The following is an 18,527-nucleotide window of genomic DNA, read 5'->3' as shown; positions in this document are numbered from 1 at the left end:
CTGTGAAGGGAACGGCACCTCCATACCTTCAGGCTCTGATCAGGCCCTACACCCAAACAAGGGCACTGCGTTCATCCACCTCTGGCCTGCTGGCCCCCCTACCTCTGAGGAAGCACAGTTCCCGCTCAGCCCAGTCAAAACTGTTCGCTGCTCTGGCACCGAAATGGTGGAACAAGCTCCCTCACGACGCCAGGACAGCGGAGTCAATCACCACCTTCCGGAGACACCTGAAACCCCACCTCTTTAAGGAATACCTAGGATAGGATAAAGTAATCCTTCTAACCCCCCCCCCCCCCTTAAAAGATTTAGATGCACTATTGTAAAGTGGTTGTTCCACTGGATATCATAAGGTGAATGCACCAATTTGTAAGTCGCTCTGGATAAGAGCGTCTGCTAAATGACTTAAATGTAATGTAATGTAATGTATCACCCCAAGAACACCATCTCCACAGTGAAGCATGGTGGTGGCAGCATCATGCTGTGGGGATGTTTTTCCATCGGCAGGGACTGGTAAACTGGTCAGAATTGAAGGAATGATGGATGGCGCAAAATACAAGGAAATTCTTGAGGGAAACCTGTTTCAGTCTTCCAGAGATTTGAGACTGGGACGGAGGTTCACCTTCCAGCAGGACAATGACGCTAAGCATACTGCTAAAGCAACACTCGAGTGGTCTAAGGGGAAACATTGAAATGTCTTGGAATGGTCTAGTCAAAGCCCAGACCTCAATCCAATTGAGAATCTGTGGTATGACTTAAATATTGCTGTACACCAGCAGGAACCCATTCAACTTGAAGGATCTGGAGCAGTTTTGTCTTGAAGAATGGGGGAAAATCCCAGTGGCTAGATGTACCAAGCTTATAGAGACTTGCAGCTGTAATTGCTGCAAAAAGGTGGCTCTACAAAGTATTGACTTTGGGGGGGATGAATAGTTATGCACGCTCAAGTTTAGTTTTTTTGTCTTGTTTCTTGTTTCACAATAAAAAATATTTTGCATCTTCAAAGTGGTAGGCATGTTGTGTAAATCAAATGATACAATCCCCCCCAAAAAAACTATTTTAATTCCAGGTTGTAAGGCAACAAAATAGGAAAAATGCCAAGGGGGATGAATACTTTCGCAAGCCACTGTATGTATTCTTCAATTACATCGAGCTGATTTTTGACGTGCTGTCCCTTCTTTTTCCGTAGTGTATTTCTGTATTGTTTTAGTGATTCACCATAGTGAAGGCGTAGACTCAGGTTTTCTGGGTCTCTATGTTTTTGGTTGGACAGGTTTCTCAATTTCTTTCTTAGGTTTTTGCATTCTTCATCAAACCATTTGTCATTGTTGTTCATTTTCTTAGGTTGTCTGCATGAAATGTTTAGATTTGATAGGGAAGCTGAAAGGTCAAATATACTGTTTAGGCTTTCTACTGCCAAGTTTACACCTTCACTATTACAGTGAAATGTTTTGTCCAGGAAGTTGTATAAAAGGGATTGAATTTGTTGTTGCCCCCAAAAACATTGTAGGTTTTTACAGTACTTTCCTTCCATCTATAGCATTTCTTAATATTGTACAGTTCCTTAGGCTTTGATGCCTCATGATTGAGAATTGCTCTGTTCAGGTAGACTGTGATTTTGCTGTGATCTGATAGAGGTGTTTGTGGGCTGACTGTGAACCCTCTGAGAGACTCTGGGTTGAGGTCAGTGATCAAGTAATATACAGTACTACTGCCAAGGGATGAGCTGTAGGTGTACCTACCATAGGAGTCTCCAACAGCCTGCTTCACAGTAAGCAGCAGGTCAGTTAAATGTGTACTTTTTTAAAGAAAAACGACATGGCGGCTGCGGTGCAACTTAGAAATAGCCAAAATACCCGCTACTGGTGACCTATAGATTTTTACCCGCGACATCGTTTTCAAAGTGGCACAATGTGTCAGAGAACCGCGAACATGGCAACACTGCTAGAAAATTATGGGTCTCCTATAGTTTCTCAAAGACACAGGCAACATTCATGGCAAATATGTCTGTAAATTAACTTTCAAACCAGTATAACGCGAGCAAAATCAGACTTTAGTTTCATCATATGTCCGTCCAAACGTTGGTGTAAAATGTGACGTGAATATTTGGAGCAAGTAAATGATGAATCAGTGACTGTCCACTAGTTCTCGACTGTCCACTAGTGCTAACTGTCCACTACAACTCCCAAAATCCATTGCTTCATGCAAACCCAATCCGATTAGTCTGTCTGTTATGCCAATCAAACAGCAGAGGGCTCCAATCGCTTGCAATGGGGTAGTAGTTCAATTGTGATGGGCGGGTTGTACATTGCCTTACGTAGCTGCTTGTTGTAATCGTTCATATTATAGCTCAGTGTTTGTAATCCGTTGCTATCAACCTGACGCAACTTCGTGTGTTTACTATTCACTCATCTGTTATTTTAGATAAATTATACGGTAGTAGTCTGCGATAATAAAGTGAAAACAGCGTTAAATGTTGCTTTATTTTTTATTCCGTGCTGATTGGTCTCTGGTCCAAACATTCATTGCCTGTTTTTTACGCCTGGGTAGTGGGGTTGAAGTCTGGCCTCTAGCTGCGGCTGCGAATTAGATGAATCAGTATCGTCCTGCATTTGAAACATTTTTATTTTATAAATATGACGGTGAGGGGGACCCTGTAAACTAAATGACTGTCAGAAATATCGCCTCCATTTGTAATATGGTAAGTAGCCAAAGCGCTATATTGCCTGCTGCAGTCACTGTTGGGAACCTTGTGTAATGACGATGAGAGAGGGTCATGGTCGATTTGCTCCTGGGGGCTCGAGCTGATCGGCTGTAGCAATCAATCCACCGGTCCTTGCTTGACGGGGATGCAAAGGGTGCGGAAGGTTCCATCATTTCGGAAATGTAGCTCTATCTTGAATGAATCATCAATCAAGTACAAGGGTGGAGCAAAACCCCCAGGCAATCTGCCCTCTCTGGAATTAGTTTCACACGTGATCTAGAAGGTCCCTATATCACACTTTACATTCGTGTGCCCTTATAACTGTGTAATTAGGCCTAAGTACAATGTAACAAGTAATTATAATACTCCTAGTTGTTACACTGGGCATGAATATTTAGTCTACACATTAATAAGGACAATAATGTAAAGTGTTACCTTTTTTTACTAACATCACCGCCACAAAATGGAATGTGTTTATTGAATCTGGCAGTTGATAAAGATTAAAAACTTGAGGAAAGTGTCAAGTTTTGAAGTTCAGTAGTGTTATTGTGACACAGAGCATTTGATTAGTGATGAAGGGACCTATATTGTTATCATCTGGTCTTTGTTGTTTTTCTCCTTTGTACTAATGTTTGTATGCTTTGATTGAACACTATTATTTAGATGAGACAAGCAAGTGTATGTTGTCTAGTTTGATAAAACACTTAATGTATCTTTGGGGATATGTGTGTGTGTGTGTGTGTGTGTGTGTGTGTGTGTGTGTGTGTGTGTGCGCGCGCGCGCGTGTGTGCGAACGTGTATGAGAAAGTGAAGCTTGAGAACTCAGTCGAAACGAATATCAGAGACAACAAAGCAAAGTATTCTGTTCTGCTTTGACTGAGAGAAAATGACAGTGATTTAAAGACTAAAGCAACTTTAGCAGAAGTCTCTCAACAAAGCTACGGCTTCATCTGGAACCTCTCTGAGCTCTGGTTACTCAATGGGCTCTGTCAGGAGATAAGTGGCCTGTCTCTACACTCTGAGAATGTTAAATGCTCTTGAATCTTTACATTGTAATAGGCCTACTTATCCCCCCCCCCCCCCCCCCCCCCAAGTTAAGAGGTTGGTACTGAGTTTCTCAGACGATGAAACCAAAGGATTCCTGACTTCCAGTAATATGAATAAGGAAGGTTTGTGTTTGTGATGGGAAACTGCGAGCTTTATGAAAGCCATAAAAGGCTGGAGTCGACTGCCAGTCAATGTCAAAAATAATCTAGACATTTATCTGAAGCAAAGGTTAGGCTATTATATGAAACATAGACATGTGCAGCATGTGACCTTTCTATAAAGAGGTTTTGGTTTGTCAGTTCCCTGCTATATAGTTGCCAAGATGACTTGCAGGAGATAGAACAGACACGTGTGAGTGGGACTCTCCAGATGATGATGTGTAGCCTATTTAATGCATAATAAGGATGTTTGACAGTGCACATTAGAACTTGTGTTCTCTCTCTGGTCTCCCTTAGGGCACCAATGCCTCTGCTCTGGAGAAAGACATTGGTCCGGAGCAGTTCCCAATCAACGAACACTACTTTGGATTGGTCAACGTAAGTGTCATTCACTCGGTCACCTTCTGGATGATCATTATGAACACTGGCGTCCTTTTTAGAACAAGCTGTCCACTAGGTCACTACTGAGTTATGTTTCCCATTGGACAGGTGATTGGTGTTGACGCTTTGTATTAGAAGCAGGTTGTTTTGTCTGTTTCACTGTTATATTATTTCAGTTAGCAAGAAAATAAATCTTTGAGGAGCTTCTGTTACCAACTAGTTTGTTTGCCAACCCTTCAGATGGATATTGTTGATACTCAAAGCAGAGTTTGGCTGCTTTATATTCATTCATCTATCTGGCTCTTATATACTTTTTAGGTCTAAGAACTAGGTTTGCAAAATTCCTGGAACTTCCAATAACTTCCCAGTTTTTCCTGAAATCTCGGTTGGAGGATTCCCAGCATCGGAAGGGAATAAGCAGGAAATCCGGAATCCTCAAACCAGGATTTCTGGAAAACCATGGAATTTGTTGAAAGTTCCTGGAATTTTGCATCCCTAGTAAGAACACAAAGCATCTCTCCTTGTGTATACAAACAGTCTCTGTTTGAGCTGGTGGTCATGCTGTTTGCATCTTTTCTCCATGTTTACAATCTTAAGTTTACCGTTCCTCAAACACACTCATAAGAATCTCACCCCTCTCTCTTTCTGTTTGTCCCTGCCGGGGTGGACCCTCAGTTTGGGAACACTTGTTACTGTAACTCGGTGCTTCAGGCCCTGTACTTCTGCCGGCCCTTCCGGGAGAACGTGCTGGCCTACAAGGCCCAGCAGAAGAAGAAGGAGAACCTGCTCACGTGTCTGGCAGACCTCTTCCACAGCATCACCACCCAGAAGAAAAAGGTGGGAGTCATCCCGCCCAAGAAGTTCATCTCACGCCTGCGCAAGGAGAATGGTGAGATAGACTACACCAAACCCAAATACAATCACTGTCTGCTCTGGACTGACTGGGAGAGGGCTGAGCCTAGGGACAAATCAACTAGAGGACTATGGTGTTATACCATCATAGCTACCATGTTATATAGCTTAAACCTGCCATATGATTGGTGTTGGTAGTAAGTCAAGACTGCTGAGACCAGTTGCCTTGAATCAAGTTCTCAGCTCAGATAGGCATGTTTTGAGCTGAGGGTAGGGATAGGGCTAGAGGGGCAGTGGAAGTGTTTTTGTCAGGTGGTTGTCACTGTCGGGTGAAGGGCAGGTGCATGTTGTGGTGGCGGTAAGGTCATTCAGAGCATGGACCTGGAATAGAGGGAGATTGTTCTCAGTAGTCTGACTCCAGGAAGCTCTCTCTATGAATGAACAATGAACATCTCTGTGTGGACTAGGGACTGGTCAGCTGCCTTCTCTCTTTCATTCTCACTTTCACATTCTCTCTCTCTCCACTTTCACTTTTCACACACGTATCTGCTTTATGTGTGTCCATGTGCATCAATGTGCCCTGATTCACCTTGAACACGACTGTCGACTGACTGACCACCTCTCCACACAGACCCTCCAAGTGTTGCCCTAACAGCCCCTGTCCTGTGTCTCCCCCTACAGACCTGTTTGATAACTACATGCAGCAGGACGCCCATGAGTTCCTCAACTACCTGCTGAACACGGTGGCAGACATCCTGCTGGAGGAGAAGAAGCTGAACACAGTGGCAGACATCCTGCTGGAGGAGAAGAAGCAGGAGAAGCAGAACGGACGCCTGAAGAACAACGGAACGGCCATCACCACGGAGACCGAGCTCGAGAACAAGACCACGGAGCCCACCTGGGTGCATGACATCTTCCAGGGCACGTTGACCAATGAGACGCGCTGCCTCAACTGTGAGACGGTGAGTCCATCAGGGCCGTTGTTTCTGTGGTAGTGGGTTTTATGTTCTCTGATAGTGGTCCTAATTCCACCAAGTCATGTGAGACATAAATACTTATGTAAGAATACTTTATGGACCCATTTTCCTTACAGTCCACAAACATGTGTGTCTTGCTTTTTTACTCAACCCCCAAGACCCTTCCTCAGCAGTGTTGGTAATGCTTTGTCAGTACCCTACCAATCCATCTGTTCCTCTGAGTCCCTGTGAGTGTTGTCCCTGTCCTCCCTCCCTGCGTCCCACAGAGGGATTAGCTCTGTCTGTAATGAAGGAGGAGATGAGGAGATTGTGAGCTGAGCTCTGACAGAGATCCTCCACACAGCCCCCAAAGGCTGTGTCACCGGCCTCCCATTATGCCACTCTCAGAGCGGAAGGCAGAGATTGGCCCCTAACAATCGTCTTCATCACGCTACAGGCACTCAGCTTCTCACTGATACATCCTTACAACCCTATCACAACACATCAAAGAGACCCGCTCTCTCATCTCGTGTGCCAGCGTGTGAGCTGGTCTCGGAGCAGGGCAGCATCAGTGCCTTTCAGCCCATGAAGAGGCCAGTGCACTGATTCATCTCATCTCTCTGTCTGTCTCCCTCCCTGTCTCTGTGTATGTGGCAGGTCAGCAGCAAAGATGAGGACTTTCTGGATCTTTCTGTGGACGTAGAGCAGAATACATCAATAACACACTGTCTCAGGTAATATTTACAGTGCCTTAGGAAAGTACTCACACCCCTTGAATTTTTTCCACATTTTGTTGTGTTACAAGGTGAGATTAAAATTGATTTAATTGTCATTTTTTGTAAACGATCTACACAAAATACTCAAATGTCAGTGGAAGAAAAATTCAAATATTTGTAAAAAAATATATATATATAAAAAATTCAACACTAATAGACACTGGGAGTATACAAAATATTTGGAACACCTGATTTTTCCACGACAGAGTGACCAGGTGAAAGCAATGATCTCTTATTAATGTCACCTGTTAAATCCACTGCAATCAGTGTAGATGAAGGGGAGGAGACGGGTTAAAGAAGGATTTTTAAGCCTTGAGACAATTGAGATGTGGATTGTCTAGGCCCAAGTCCTAAGAATATGTTGTCGGCACTCACGGCCTCCCGGGTGGCAGGAATTCACGTAGAGTTGGGAGAGATGCCATTAAAGTTAAGAAGACAACAGCTAACCATGACATATTGGGTAAATCTAAAAGGACACATGGTTACACATCCTACTAAAAAGGTACTCCTAGATTGCTGAGAACATGAACTAAATCTGAATACAAGTTTTGAGTGGATCGGCAATGGCATGGCGATAGAGATGGGGTTGTTTGGGAGGGAGTTTAGCCCCTCTGTGGTTCTTCCTGCTATCCCACCCTGGTGTCTCCCTCAGCCAGTGATAGATCTAGGGTTGCTTGAGAGGGTAAAAGATGTTGAGGAAGGAGTAGATTCAGTTGTAAGTGAACATTTTAGGAACACTGTACTATGCTTTCTTGAATATATTCACAGATGTGTCTAAGGAACATTAAACAGGGAGGACAGGTGCAGCTTTTAGTGTTCCTGGCTTTAAGGTGGCAGTGACAAAAGAGCAACAGATCATTTATCTGTTTACACAATGGAGTTGATGGCCTTACTCCTGGCTGCAGAGTGGGTGGAGGAGGTGAGACCAGACAGGGTAGTCATCTGCTCTTGACTCCTGTGCAGCACTGATGAGCTCAAATTATTTTGTATCTCATGGTAGACAGGATGTATTGTATGAGGTTTTGCTGTGCTTGTATAGGGTGAGACAGATAGGGTGTATTTGTGATGTTCCTCTGGGTACCAGCTCATGTGCGAGTAGAGGGGAATGAGGAGGTGGATGTTATTGCCAAGCAGGCTCTTGAACATCCTAATGTTGGAATTGTCAATCAGTAAAGCAGAAGCCAAGGGATTGATGAAAATAGTGGTTAAAAACAAATGGCAAGAGTTGTGGAAAAGTAAGGATTTTTTTATTTTACCAGGTAATCTGGCTGAGAAGACATTCTCATTTACAGCAACGACCTGGGGAATAGTTACAGGGAAGAGGAGGGGGGATGAATAAGCCAATTGTAAGCTGGGGATGGTTAGGTGACTGTATGAGGGCCAGATTGGGAATTTAGCCAGGACACCAGGGTTAACACCCAGTGCCATGGGATCTTTAGTGACCACAGAAAGTCAGGACACCCGTTTAACATCCCATCTGAAAGATGGCACCCTACACAGGGCAATGTCCCCAATCACTGCTTTGGGGCATAAGGATATTTTTTTAGACCAGAGAAAAGAGTGCCTCCTACTGGCCCTCCAACACCACTTCCAGCAGCATCTGGTCTCCCATCCAGGGACCAACCACAACCAACCCTGCTTAGCTTCAGAAGCAAGCCAGCAGGGGGATGCAGGGTGGTATGCTGCTGGCCAAAGGAAGATGCCTGTATAAGATTCAGGAAAAGGTGGGGTCAGGGAGGTCCTCAGGCTGAGAGAGAAGGGAGGAAAGTGTAGTCACAAGGCTCAATAGTACATTGAAATTGGTGGGGAAACATTGACCTGGGAGGTGTGATCATTGTTAGTAGGAGACAGTGGAACACATTCTATTTCAGTGACAGAAATATGGGAGGGAAAAGAAGCGATTGTTATTAGATTTGGGGTTGAAGAACCAAGATTAAGTGAACTGCTGGGGAAATCTTCAGGGGATGTAGTATTTAATGATCTATTTCGTTTCCTTAGGGACACAAGAATATTGGGCAGGATTTAGACCTTCCCTGTCTCTGGTCCACTCTCCAGTCCAGTTGTTGGCAGTAATGCATCTTAAAGTTGCCATAAAAATCCACAGAATAATAATAAGAAGAAGAAGAAGACATTGATTGTGTATGTGTCCCCTTCAGAGGGTGAATGGGCAAGACAAAAGATTGAAGTGCCTTTGAACAAGTTATGGTATTAGGTGCCAGGCGCACCGGTTTGAATGTGTCAAGAACTGCAACGCTGCTTAGTATTTCACGCTCAACAGTTTCCAGTGTGTATCAAGAATGGTCCACCACCCAAGGGACATCCAGCCAACTTGACACAACTGTGAGAAGCATTATAGTCAACATGGGCCAGCATCCCTGTGGAACGCTTTCGACACCTGGTAGTCCATGCCCCGACGAATTGAGGCTGTTCTGAGGGCAAAGGGGGGTGCAACTCAATATTAGGAAGGTGTTCCTAATGTTTTGTACACTCAGTGTATCTTGATTACATAAGTATTCAACCCCCTGTGTGTGTCAATACATGTTAGAATCAACGTTGGCAGTGATTACAGCTGTGAGTCTTTCTGGGTAAGTCTCTAAGAGCTTTGCACACCTGGATTGTAAAATATTTGCCCATTTTATTATTTTCAAAATTCTTCAAGTTCTGTGAAATTGGTTGTGTTGATTATTGCTATACAATTATTTTCATGTCTTGCCATAGATTTTCAAGCAGATTTAAGTCAAAACTGTAACTCGGCCACTCAGGAACATTCACTGGCTTCTTGGTAAGCAAGTCCAGTCTAGATTTGGGTTTTAGGTTATTGTCCAGCTGAAAGGTGAATTCATCTCCCAGCGAGCAGATTGAACCAGGTTTTCCTCAAGGATTTTGCCTGTGCTTAGCTATTTCAGTTTATTTTTATCCTGAAAAACTCCCCAGTCCATAACGATTACAAGCATATCCATAACATGATGCAGCCAACACTCTGCTTGAAAATATGGGGAGTGGTCCTCAGCATTGTGTTTTATTGGATTTGCCAAACATAACACTTTGTATTCAGGAAAAAAACTGAATTGCTTTGCCACATTTTTAGCAGTATTACCTTAGTGCCTTGTTGCAACCAGGATGCATGCTTTGGAGTATTTGTATTCTGTACAGGCTTCCTTCTTTTTACTCTGTCAATTAGGTTAGTATTGTGGAGTAACTACAATGTTGTTGACCCATCCTCAGTTTTCTCCTATCACAGCCATTAAACTCTTTAACTGTTTTAAAGTCACTATTGGCCTCATGGTGAAATCCCTGAACGGTTTCCGTCCTCTCCGGCAACTGAGTTAGGAAGGACGTCTGTATCGTTGAACTGACTGGATATATTGATTCACCATCTAAAGTGTAATAACTTCACCATACTCAAAGGGATATTCAGTTTCTGCTTTTATTTATTTGGACTCATCTACCAATATGTGTTCTTCTTTGTGAGGCATTGGAGAACATCCCTGGTCTTTGTGGTTGAGTCTGTGTTTGAAATTCACTGCTCGATTGAGGGACCTTGCAATGATCTGAATGTGTGGGGTACAGAGATGAGGTAGTCATTCAAAAAACATGTTAAACACTATTATTGCACACAGAGTCCATGCAACTTATTGAGTGACTTGTTAAGCACATTTTTACTCCTGTACTTATTTAGGCTTTCCATAACAAAGGGGTTGAATACTTATTGACTCAAGACATTTCAGCTTTTCATTTTTTATTAATTTGTAAAAAATTAGAAAAACATAATTTCACTTTGACATTATGGGGTGTTGTGTGAAGGCCAGTGACAAAAAAATATATTTAATACATTTTCAATTCAGGCTGCAACACAACAAATGTGGAAAAAGTCAAGTGGTGTGAACACTTTCTGAAGGCACTGTACCTGTTACCTTTCTCAACTAGAACTATTGTACACTTGCCAACCTTGCTGTAGATAGAGCATCCTCTACTCTGTGTATCAGCCTGACTGACGCAGTCCCCTCTGTGTGTGTTGTGTTCCCTAGGGACTTCAGTAACACAGAGACCTTGTGCAGTGAATACAAATACTACTGTGAGACATGCTGCAGCAAGCAGGAGGCCCAGAAACGGTCGGTCTGTCTGTCTGTCTGTCTGTCTGTCTGTCTGTCTGTCTGTCTGTCTGTCTGTCTGTCTGTCTGTCTGTCTGTCTGTCTGTCTGTCTGTCTGTCTGTCTGTCTGTCGTCTGTCTGTGTCTTGTCTGTGTGTGTGTGTGTGTCAGTCTGTGTATAACTCCTTTGTGTGTCCCTATAGGATGCGTGTGAAGAAGCTGCCTATGATCCTGGCCCTGCACCTGAAGCGATTTAAGTACATGGAGCAGCTGCACCGATACACCAAACTGTCCTATCGCGTTGTCTTCCCTCTGGAACTACGCCTCTTCAACACCTCTGGAGACTCTGTCAACCTCGACCGCATGTACGACCTGGTCGCTGTGGTCGTCCACTGTGGCAGGTAGGCCACACACACACACAAGACATTGTATCCAAACTGAAATGTACTGTACCTATAGACACCATATTATTCTCATATCACCACTTCCGCTTCTTTCTTCCTCAGTGGACCCAACAGAGGACACTACATCACCATAGTGAAGAGTCATGGCTTCTGGCTGCTGTTTGATGATGACATCGTGGAGGTGTGTGTCTCAGTTATGGCTGTTATGGTGACTGTATTACCGCCACACCGGCGGGCATGAAGGCAGTCAAATTCCACGTGACCGTTTAGTCACGGTAATTCGGCTTCTCCAAGCTCTGATGCTGCTGATGGTCATTAGTAGCCTACCAGACATGCTAACTGCCTGGTACTCAGTCCCTCTAATCACTCTGACATTAATGTAAATTAATTTGAAAATCTAATCAAACTCTTCATGAGAGCCCATGAGCTCATGTTGCTCAACATTTCTATAGGCTATGCAATTGCTTGAGAAAATTAGAGCGATGGCCTCTACTAAAAAGAGGAGGATCGCATTAGCTTTCTATAGGCTAGGCCTACTATATTTATTCATATTTTTTTTAAATATTAAGCACATTGCTTATATTTTCAGCAGCAGTCTAGCCTACCTGGCTGGCATGAAAATTAACCATGGGAAAAGCGTCCTCTATTCGCTATTTAAGTGCATAGACAACATTTATTTTTTTCCCCTTCCCATAAATCAAAACAAATTTCACACATATTATTTAGTATATGTGAAGACAAAATTAAATTAAGAATAGTCTGATGGATGACAATATTAGCCTATCACTTGTGAATTATATACTATCACTGAATGATGCCCAGCGTAAGACAAGAAACAATGCCTTTTTTTGTGTGACTTTTTCGTATCATTGTCGCACACCTCATGTAGACTAACCCATAGGCCTATATCTTTTGATATGGTTGGTATCACAACTAAAGTGGCCAAATAACTTCTTAAAGTTAAGCACCTTAATCCACTTTACAAGGGGTGTAGAGCCTAACTGGTATACATAAGCAGCGTGTGAGTTTCAAGTTTGGGGAAGATAATTTTCACCATAAAAATGCACCTAATAAAAGCATTACATGCATAATCACATTTGCGGTCACTTTTGATAATGGTGTTTTCCCACTAATGGAAGGTTCGCACTTACTGCCGTATCAACATTTTAAGCTAAACGTTCTCATCTGTTACGTCAGCCTCATTGCATAAAAACTTTTTTGTTGATGCTAGTGGGTATATTCATTTGGGATCTATCGCATCTCACTACTGTCCCAGACTATGTTTGGATTATTTATTTCTCGCCTTGAATAAAATAGGTCTACTTTTGTACTATGGGGAAAGTAGATTGACATAGGCTAGTGCTTTTGCTGTTCGTTAGGCCTACTCATCTTGTTGGCTGACGAAAAGTAAATGTGGACAGTTCTTCCAATATCTTCAATATGCACCTCGGAATTGGATAAGGATACGCGCAGTTGCGTCCCTGACGTGTCTGTCTTCACTTGTAGCCTGTGAGAAAGACCCGATCACGTGATGGAGAGACATGTGAGTGAGAGGTGCTTGGGAGCACGCAGCACTCCGGGAGATGGGAATTATAATTATTATATTCAGCCCAAGGGCACAACGGCCACTGGCTGCAAAAGGCATGGATTTTTTGGGGGGGCATTACGGCCACACAAAGGGGATTCCGCCAGGAAGTTCGAGGCATTATCAAGTGCTTGTCAGATTGTAATTGTGAATGAGAGACTGACGAAGTGTGTACAGCCTGCGCAAAAAACAAAGCGGAGCTCATGCCAGAGCTCATGCCTTTTTCAAATCATCATTAGAGTCGCATCATGCAGCTTTACAATGTATTAAAAATCCAAACATATAGCCCAACATTTGTAGAACAACTAATGTTACATTATTAACTCTAAATTAAGAAAAAAATATCTATTTTATCCACTCAACACAGAATAGCTGCATGTGCGCACTCCCTCAAATCGTTTGGAGAAAATGTCCTTTCTATTTTATTCAGCTTTGTTCAATTGTATTCGTCATACTATAAAATAATGCCACAACGTTCTAAGCAAATCTTGTCTGCTAAATTAACTAGTGTAGCCCACAGCCATATGGCATAGCCAGATCAGGACCTAACATAAGGACAATGAAGAGTATGCTATTCTATTCTTCTGAAATATAATACATTTTCTTCATATCATGCTTCTTTAGACCTGTCTAATGTAAATAATGAATGTAATGTGAAGGTGTTGGCTATATTACATGGTTTTATTAGACTTTTAAAATGTAGATGTTCCAAAGGTCTGCATCAGTGGCTTGTAGGCTGTGTGTGGAAGCCAGGAGATGCTAAATGTGTTTATGTTGATTAACTATCAATTACCGATGTTTGTTGGCCATCAGACCTGTTTATATGGCTCATACAGAATGTTTCATCATTTGTTGTCTCACTCTCTGGTTTGCTCAGAAAATCGATGCCCAGGCCATCGAAGAGTTCTATGGGTTGACGTCAGACATCTCCAAGAACTCAGAGTCTGGATACATCCTCTTCTATCAGTCCAGGGAGTAACTGGAATAAACACCCAGCCAGAGAGAGAGAAGGATTGGAACTCTGACCCTGACCCCTCTCTGAGTCGTGTGCCAACGCCATTCCCTGTCCCACTGCCTTCCCTGGGTTTGCCTGGACTTCATTTCCCATAACCCCCTTCTCGCCCTCCCTGCGTTCAGCATGATGGGAAGACTGTGTAAACTGCTTTTTGTCCTTCAACATCTGGACAGCACTTTAGAACAACAACAACAAAAACAACAACAAAAACAAACAGTCACAACAACAAGGAGCAGGAAACATAAAGAAGCTACAACAGGCTGGTGTGTGATGCCCTTTTGTCTCCGCATGGGGCCAGGTCTGGAGGTCTGAAGACCCACCATGGGTCACTCTCCCTGGGTCTGCCTGGCATAAAAAGCTGGCTGGACTGGTACAGGTACAGACTGCTATTGGAAAGATTGTATTATTTGTATATCTGTATAGTATGTCTATTTTCACGCAATGTCATAAGTTCATAAATACTTTTAGTAGGGATATCCCGTGACCTTATATTTACAATGTCCAGCCCATAGATGTCTTCTACCTGGGGAATGGCTAGAGCTGGGATTGAATGGAAGTTTTAGGGAGAGATATAAACTAGTTTAAAGAGGGTCTATGCATCTGGTGTCGCTGAACTGCATGTTTCAGTGTTCATTGTTTGAGCTGGTGTAGATTCAAGTTGACTTGAGTTGTGACCAAGCCAAACCGATTAATTGTAATGCTGAGATATTGTAGTCCTACAGAAGACTAGGATGCATGTAGCTCTCTGTCTGCTGCTCCCGTCCTCTAACATAGAGACTGGCCCAGGCCCTAATGCTCCTCTCCCAAGTTATAACCATGTTATGATCCAGCCCCCACTCTAGAACATAGTCACTCACTGACACAAACTACATCTCTACTAGTCTGTAGATTAGTTTGGTTTCTGTCTAATCCCTGTTTTGTAAAACGCTATTTATTGCTCTTTATTTATTTCTAATGTTATAATGTTGACTGTTCTGGTAGGTGGAGGAGATTGTGTCTCAGGGCTTGACCCATCCAGACTCCATCTTGTCTTGTTGTGTATGTAACATCTCCCCCTCGCTGAGTCCAGTAGGTCAGTGTTTCCCAACTCCAGTCCTCGAGTACCACCCAATGGTACACATTTTTGTTATATCCCTGGACAAATATTCCTGATTGAACTCATTGAGGTCTTGATGATTAGTTGACAAGTTGAATCAGGTGTGCTTGTCCGGGGCTACAATTAAAATGTGTACTGTTGGGGGTACTGGAGGACCGGAGTTGAGAAACACTGGTGTAGGTAATATACATACAGAGCTCTATGGGGTAGACAGCATCTTTAGTAGCTTTACTTTGAAGTATGTGGATAGCTGGACCCTGTCGGAAGAACCAGATAATCCACAGTTGTCAGGTATCATGAAAAGGAGTGTTTCTCACAGTGAGATTGGTGCAATAGGAGGTCAAGTGAGCTGATAAGATGTCGACTTCCCTTTGAAGAAAATATAGATGTTGATATTAAATGTTGGTATGCTTTGCTACCAGCTAGTCTCCTCCCAGTCGGTAGTGTGTATCTGTGTGAGATGATCAAAGGAAGTGGAACTCTTTTGCTAGGTGCATTATGGGGCAGCGGTCAACATAATGTTGGTATGATGTTTATTCTTCTGCAGCTACACCATAGTCTGAATATTAATATTAGTCATTCCTATGTTGAAATATTGGTGTCTTTACATGTGTTCTTGTAACACCTTGTTATTTTGCATAGTTGTCCCCCCCATTGTTAGGTACTTGACTTGGAACCAATGTTGTTTACTCAGAGCTGTGCCTGGCAGACACTGACAAGTTGTGTTAAGGTGACCAGTGGTTCATAGAGACATGTGGTTTACCATCCCATAAGGTTAGGACCATGTACTGTAGACTATAACCATATCAAAGGTCCATATAGAGGTATATGAAGAAGCAATGCTGCTCACTGTCCTGTGGCACTCGAATTCACTGTGATACTGGAAGAATACCGACTCAAATGCATCTCGCTAAGTGTTAAATAGAGATGATTTGGGTTGTTATGTGTGTGTTTCAGTGCCCTCTCCTTATTATGTGAGTCAGCATTTTATGTAATGTGTGAGAGAGTGCATAACTGCCTATCTCCTTCTGTTAGTATAACTGATGAAGTCGATGATTAGTAATATGTGCCAAACTGGAGTCTATAATGACCTTGCAAAACTGGAAAAGAACTGTAACAGAACACTATTTTCCCTGCTAAGATACAAGTGTATATATACATTATGTATAGAAGACTGATAAAATATATAGGAAATATATTTTTTAAAACCTAGGAGCTAAAGCACTAAGAGAGTAGTTACTTAAAAACAAACTATGTTTAGTAATATGATGCTGCTTTACAATAAACCAATCAGTCAGTCAATCACATAATCACACAATAGTAACACAATCGATGAGACACAATCAGTCAGTCACATTGAGGTTTTGTTCATTACAGGCTTAAAAGAACCATGGTAGATGAGGACACTAGCCAGCAGTGTTTGAGGAATTTTAAATGGGTTATGATGAGTAGAGATATTGTGTGTGCTAATCTTCCAATTATTGTTCTGCACACACCGTTATGCTAACTTTAAACAGGCAGCCCAATTCTGATAATTTTTCCACAAATTGGTCTTTTGACCAATCAAATCAGCTCTTGTTCAGACCAATTATTGAAAAGAAAATCAGAATTGGGCTACCTGTCTAAACGCATCTCTCTCAAGAGCTCTGTCAATGCACTCAATGTGGTCTTATCAATCTATAACACGACTCCGGTTGGACTCTGGTGTTGTACCTGGAGATGGAGAAGTACTGTTATAGCTTGGTTTGATAAGAGTAGAAGTTAAAGGGAGATCCAGGCACTAGATAACTCGCAATTCTAATGAATTGTTTGTAAACTGAAAGTGCACTTTACTAGTGATATTCTTTAATGAGAACCACAGTCTGAGTATTTATTGGATTTCCCTTTCCTCTGTTCAATAAAAATACTTTATTAACTGAGGCACTGGGCTTTTCAAAGATTCTGTTAGTCATGTTCTTTGTATTTGTGTTCTCAACCCCCTCACCAGCTACTCATTCTCCCTTTGTCCTCTTCTCCTCCTTTACCCACTTCTCCTCCTTTCCTCATTACCTCTGTTCACCCCAGTTCTCTCACATTCTCCACAGTCCTTGTTTTCCTTTACCCCTTAGTCACACACACACACACAGTTCATTCCCTTGTTGTCAATCTTGTCAGTTCCTCTGTCACATCATGTTTACCAGGCAGGGTGTGCATGAACGCAGCATCACAGAACACAACAAACTGGACAACAGCCTGTGGGGGGGACACAGAGAAAGACAATGTTCCAGTACTATTAGACACCTTGCTTTATCCTCTCCTTCCTTCATCTGCTCTGTATTACAGCAGTCACAAAGGAGAGGAGGAAGGAATGCCTTTGTTTTATTCATATTGGAATGTGCTTAGTGAAGCCTGCAGAGAAGTTCTGACCCGACAGCACATCTTGTAGATTCTAAAGTCAATACGTCATGAGTTCTAGCAGATAGTCTTCACGTTGGGGAAGCATTTGCATCAGAAAAATGCTATTCAATGTTTGCCATTGTGATTGTTTCAAGGGTTATAGTATTATATGTGTGTGTCTGTGTGCACGTGCCTGGCTGTGGGAATGTGCAGTATGTTTGTGCACGTGTGGACATTTGTCTGTGTTTTTGAGTGTGCAGAGACTTGTATTTGTTTTGTGTGTGTCAGTGTTGGTAAACTCTGTGACTCCTTCCTCAGCTCTGACATTGAGTTACCCTCCTAATCATCTCCAGCTTTGAGTTAATTCTCTCCCACAGAAAAACAATTCTGACATGCTGGAAGACTCGTATGCTACATGACCAAAAGTATGTGGACACCTGTTCGCCGAACATCTCGTTCTAAAATCATGGGCATTAATAAGGAGTTGGTCCCCCTTTGCTGCTACAGCAGCCTCCACTCTTCTGGGAGACTTTCCACTGATGTTGGAACTTTGCTGCGGGACTTGCTTCTATTCAGCAACAAGAGCATTAGTGAGGTTGGGCACTGATGTTGGGCGATTAGGCCTGGCTCACAGTCTTTCTTCCGATTCATCCCAAAGGTGTTCGATAGGGTTGAGGTCAGGGATCTGTGCAGGCCAGTCAAGTTCTTCCACACCGATCTCGAATAACCATTTCTGTATGGACCTCGCTTTGTGCACCGGGCCATTGTCATGCTGAAACAGGAAAAGGCCTTGCCCAAACTGTTGCCACATTATTGGAAGCACAGAATCATCTAGAATGTCATTGTATGCTGTAGCGTTAAGATTTCCCTTCACTGGAACTAAGGGGCCAAGCCCAAACCATGAAAAACAGCCCCAGACCATTATTCCTAAACTACCAAACGTTACAGTTGGCACTATGCAAATCAAATCAAACTTTATTTGTCACATGCGCCAACAGGTGTAGTAGACCTTACCTGGAAATGCTTACTTACAGCCTTTAACCAACAATTATTTGTGGCAAGTAGCGTTCTCCTGGCAACCGCCAAACCC

At 42.8% G+C, this 18,527-nt stretch overlaps 1 protein-coding gene across 1 annotated transcript; it reads left to right on the top strand.

The window, feature by feature from the left end:
- Positions 1-2,293: 2,293 nt before the first annotated feature.
- LOC106560265 (ubiquitin carboxyl-terminal hydrolase 46) lies at positions 2,294-16,981 on the top strand. The gene is made up of 9 exons (XM_014122974.3): positions 2,294-2,698; positions 4,204-4,284; positions 4,963-5,176; positions 5,821-6,101; positions 6,753-6,829; positions 10,900-10,983; positions 11,165-11,362; positions 11,468-11,546; positions 13,828-16,981. The coding sequence occupies exons 1-9, from the start codon at positions 2,663-2,665 to the stop codon at positions 13,927-13,929; spliced, it is 1,152 nt and encodes a 383-aa protein (XP_013978449.1). The 5' UTR covers positions 2,294-2,662; the 3' UTR covers positions 13,930-16,981.
- Positions 16,982-18,527: the final 1,546 nt, after the last annotated feature.

The sequence above is a fragment of the Salmo salar genome, chromosome 10 (genome assembly GCF_965601325.2).
Source record: "Salmo salar chromosome 10, fSalSal1, whole genome shotgun sequence".
Classification (NCBI taxonomy): domain Eukaryota; kingdom Metazoa; phylum Chordata; class Actinopteri; order Salmoniformes; family Salmonidae; genus Salmo; species Salmo salar.
Note: the sequence above shows the minus strand (reverse complement) of the source record. Positions and strands in the feature narration are given on the sequence as shown.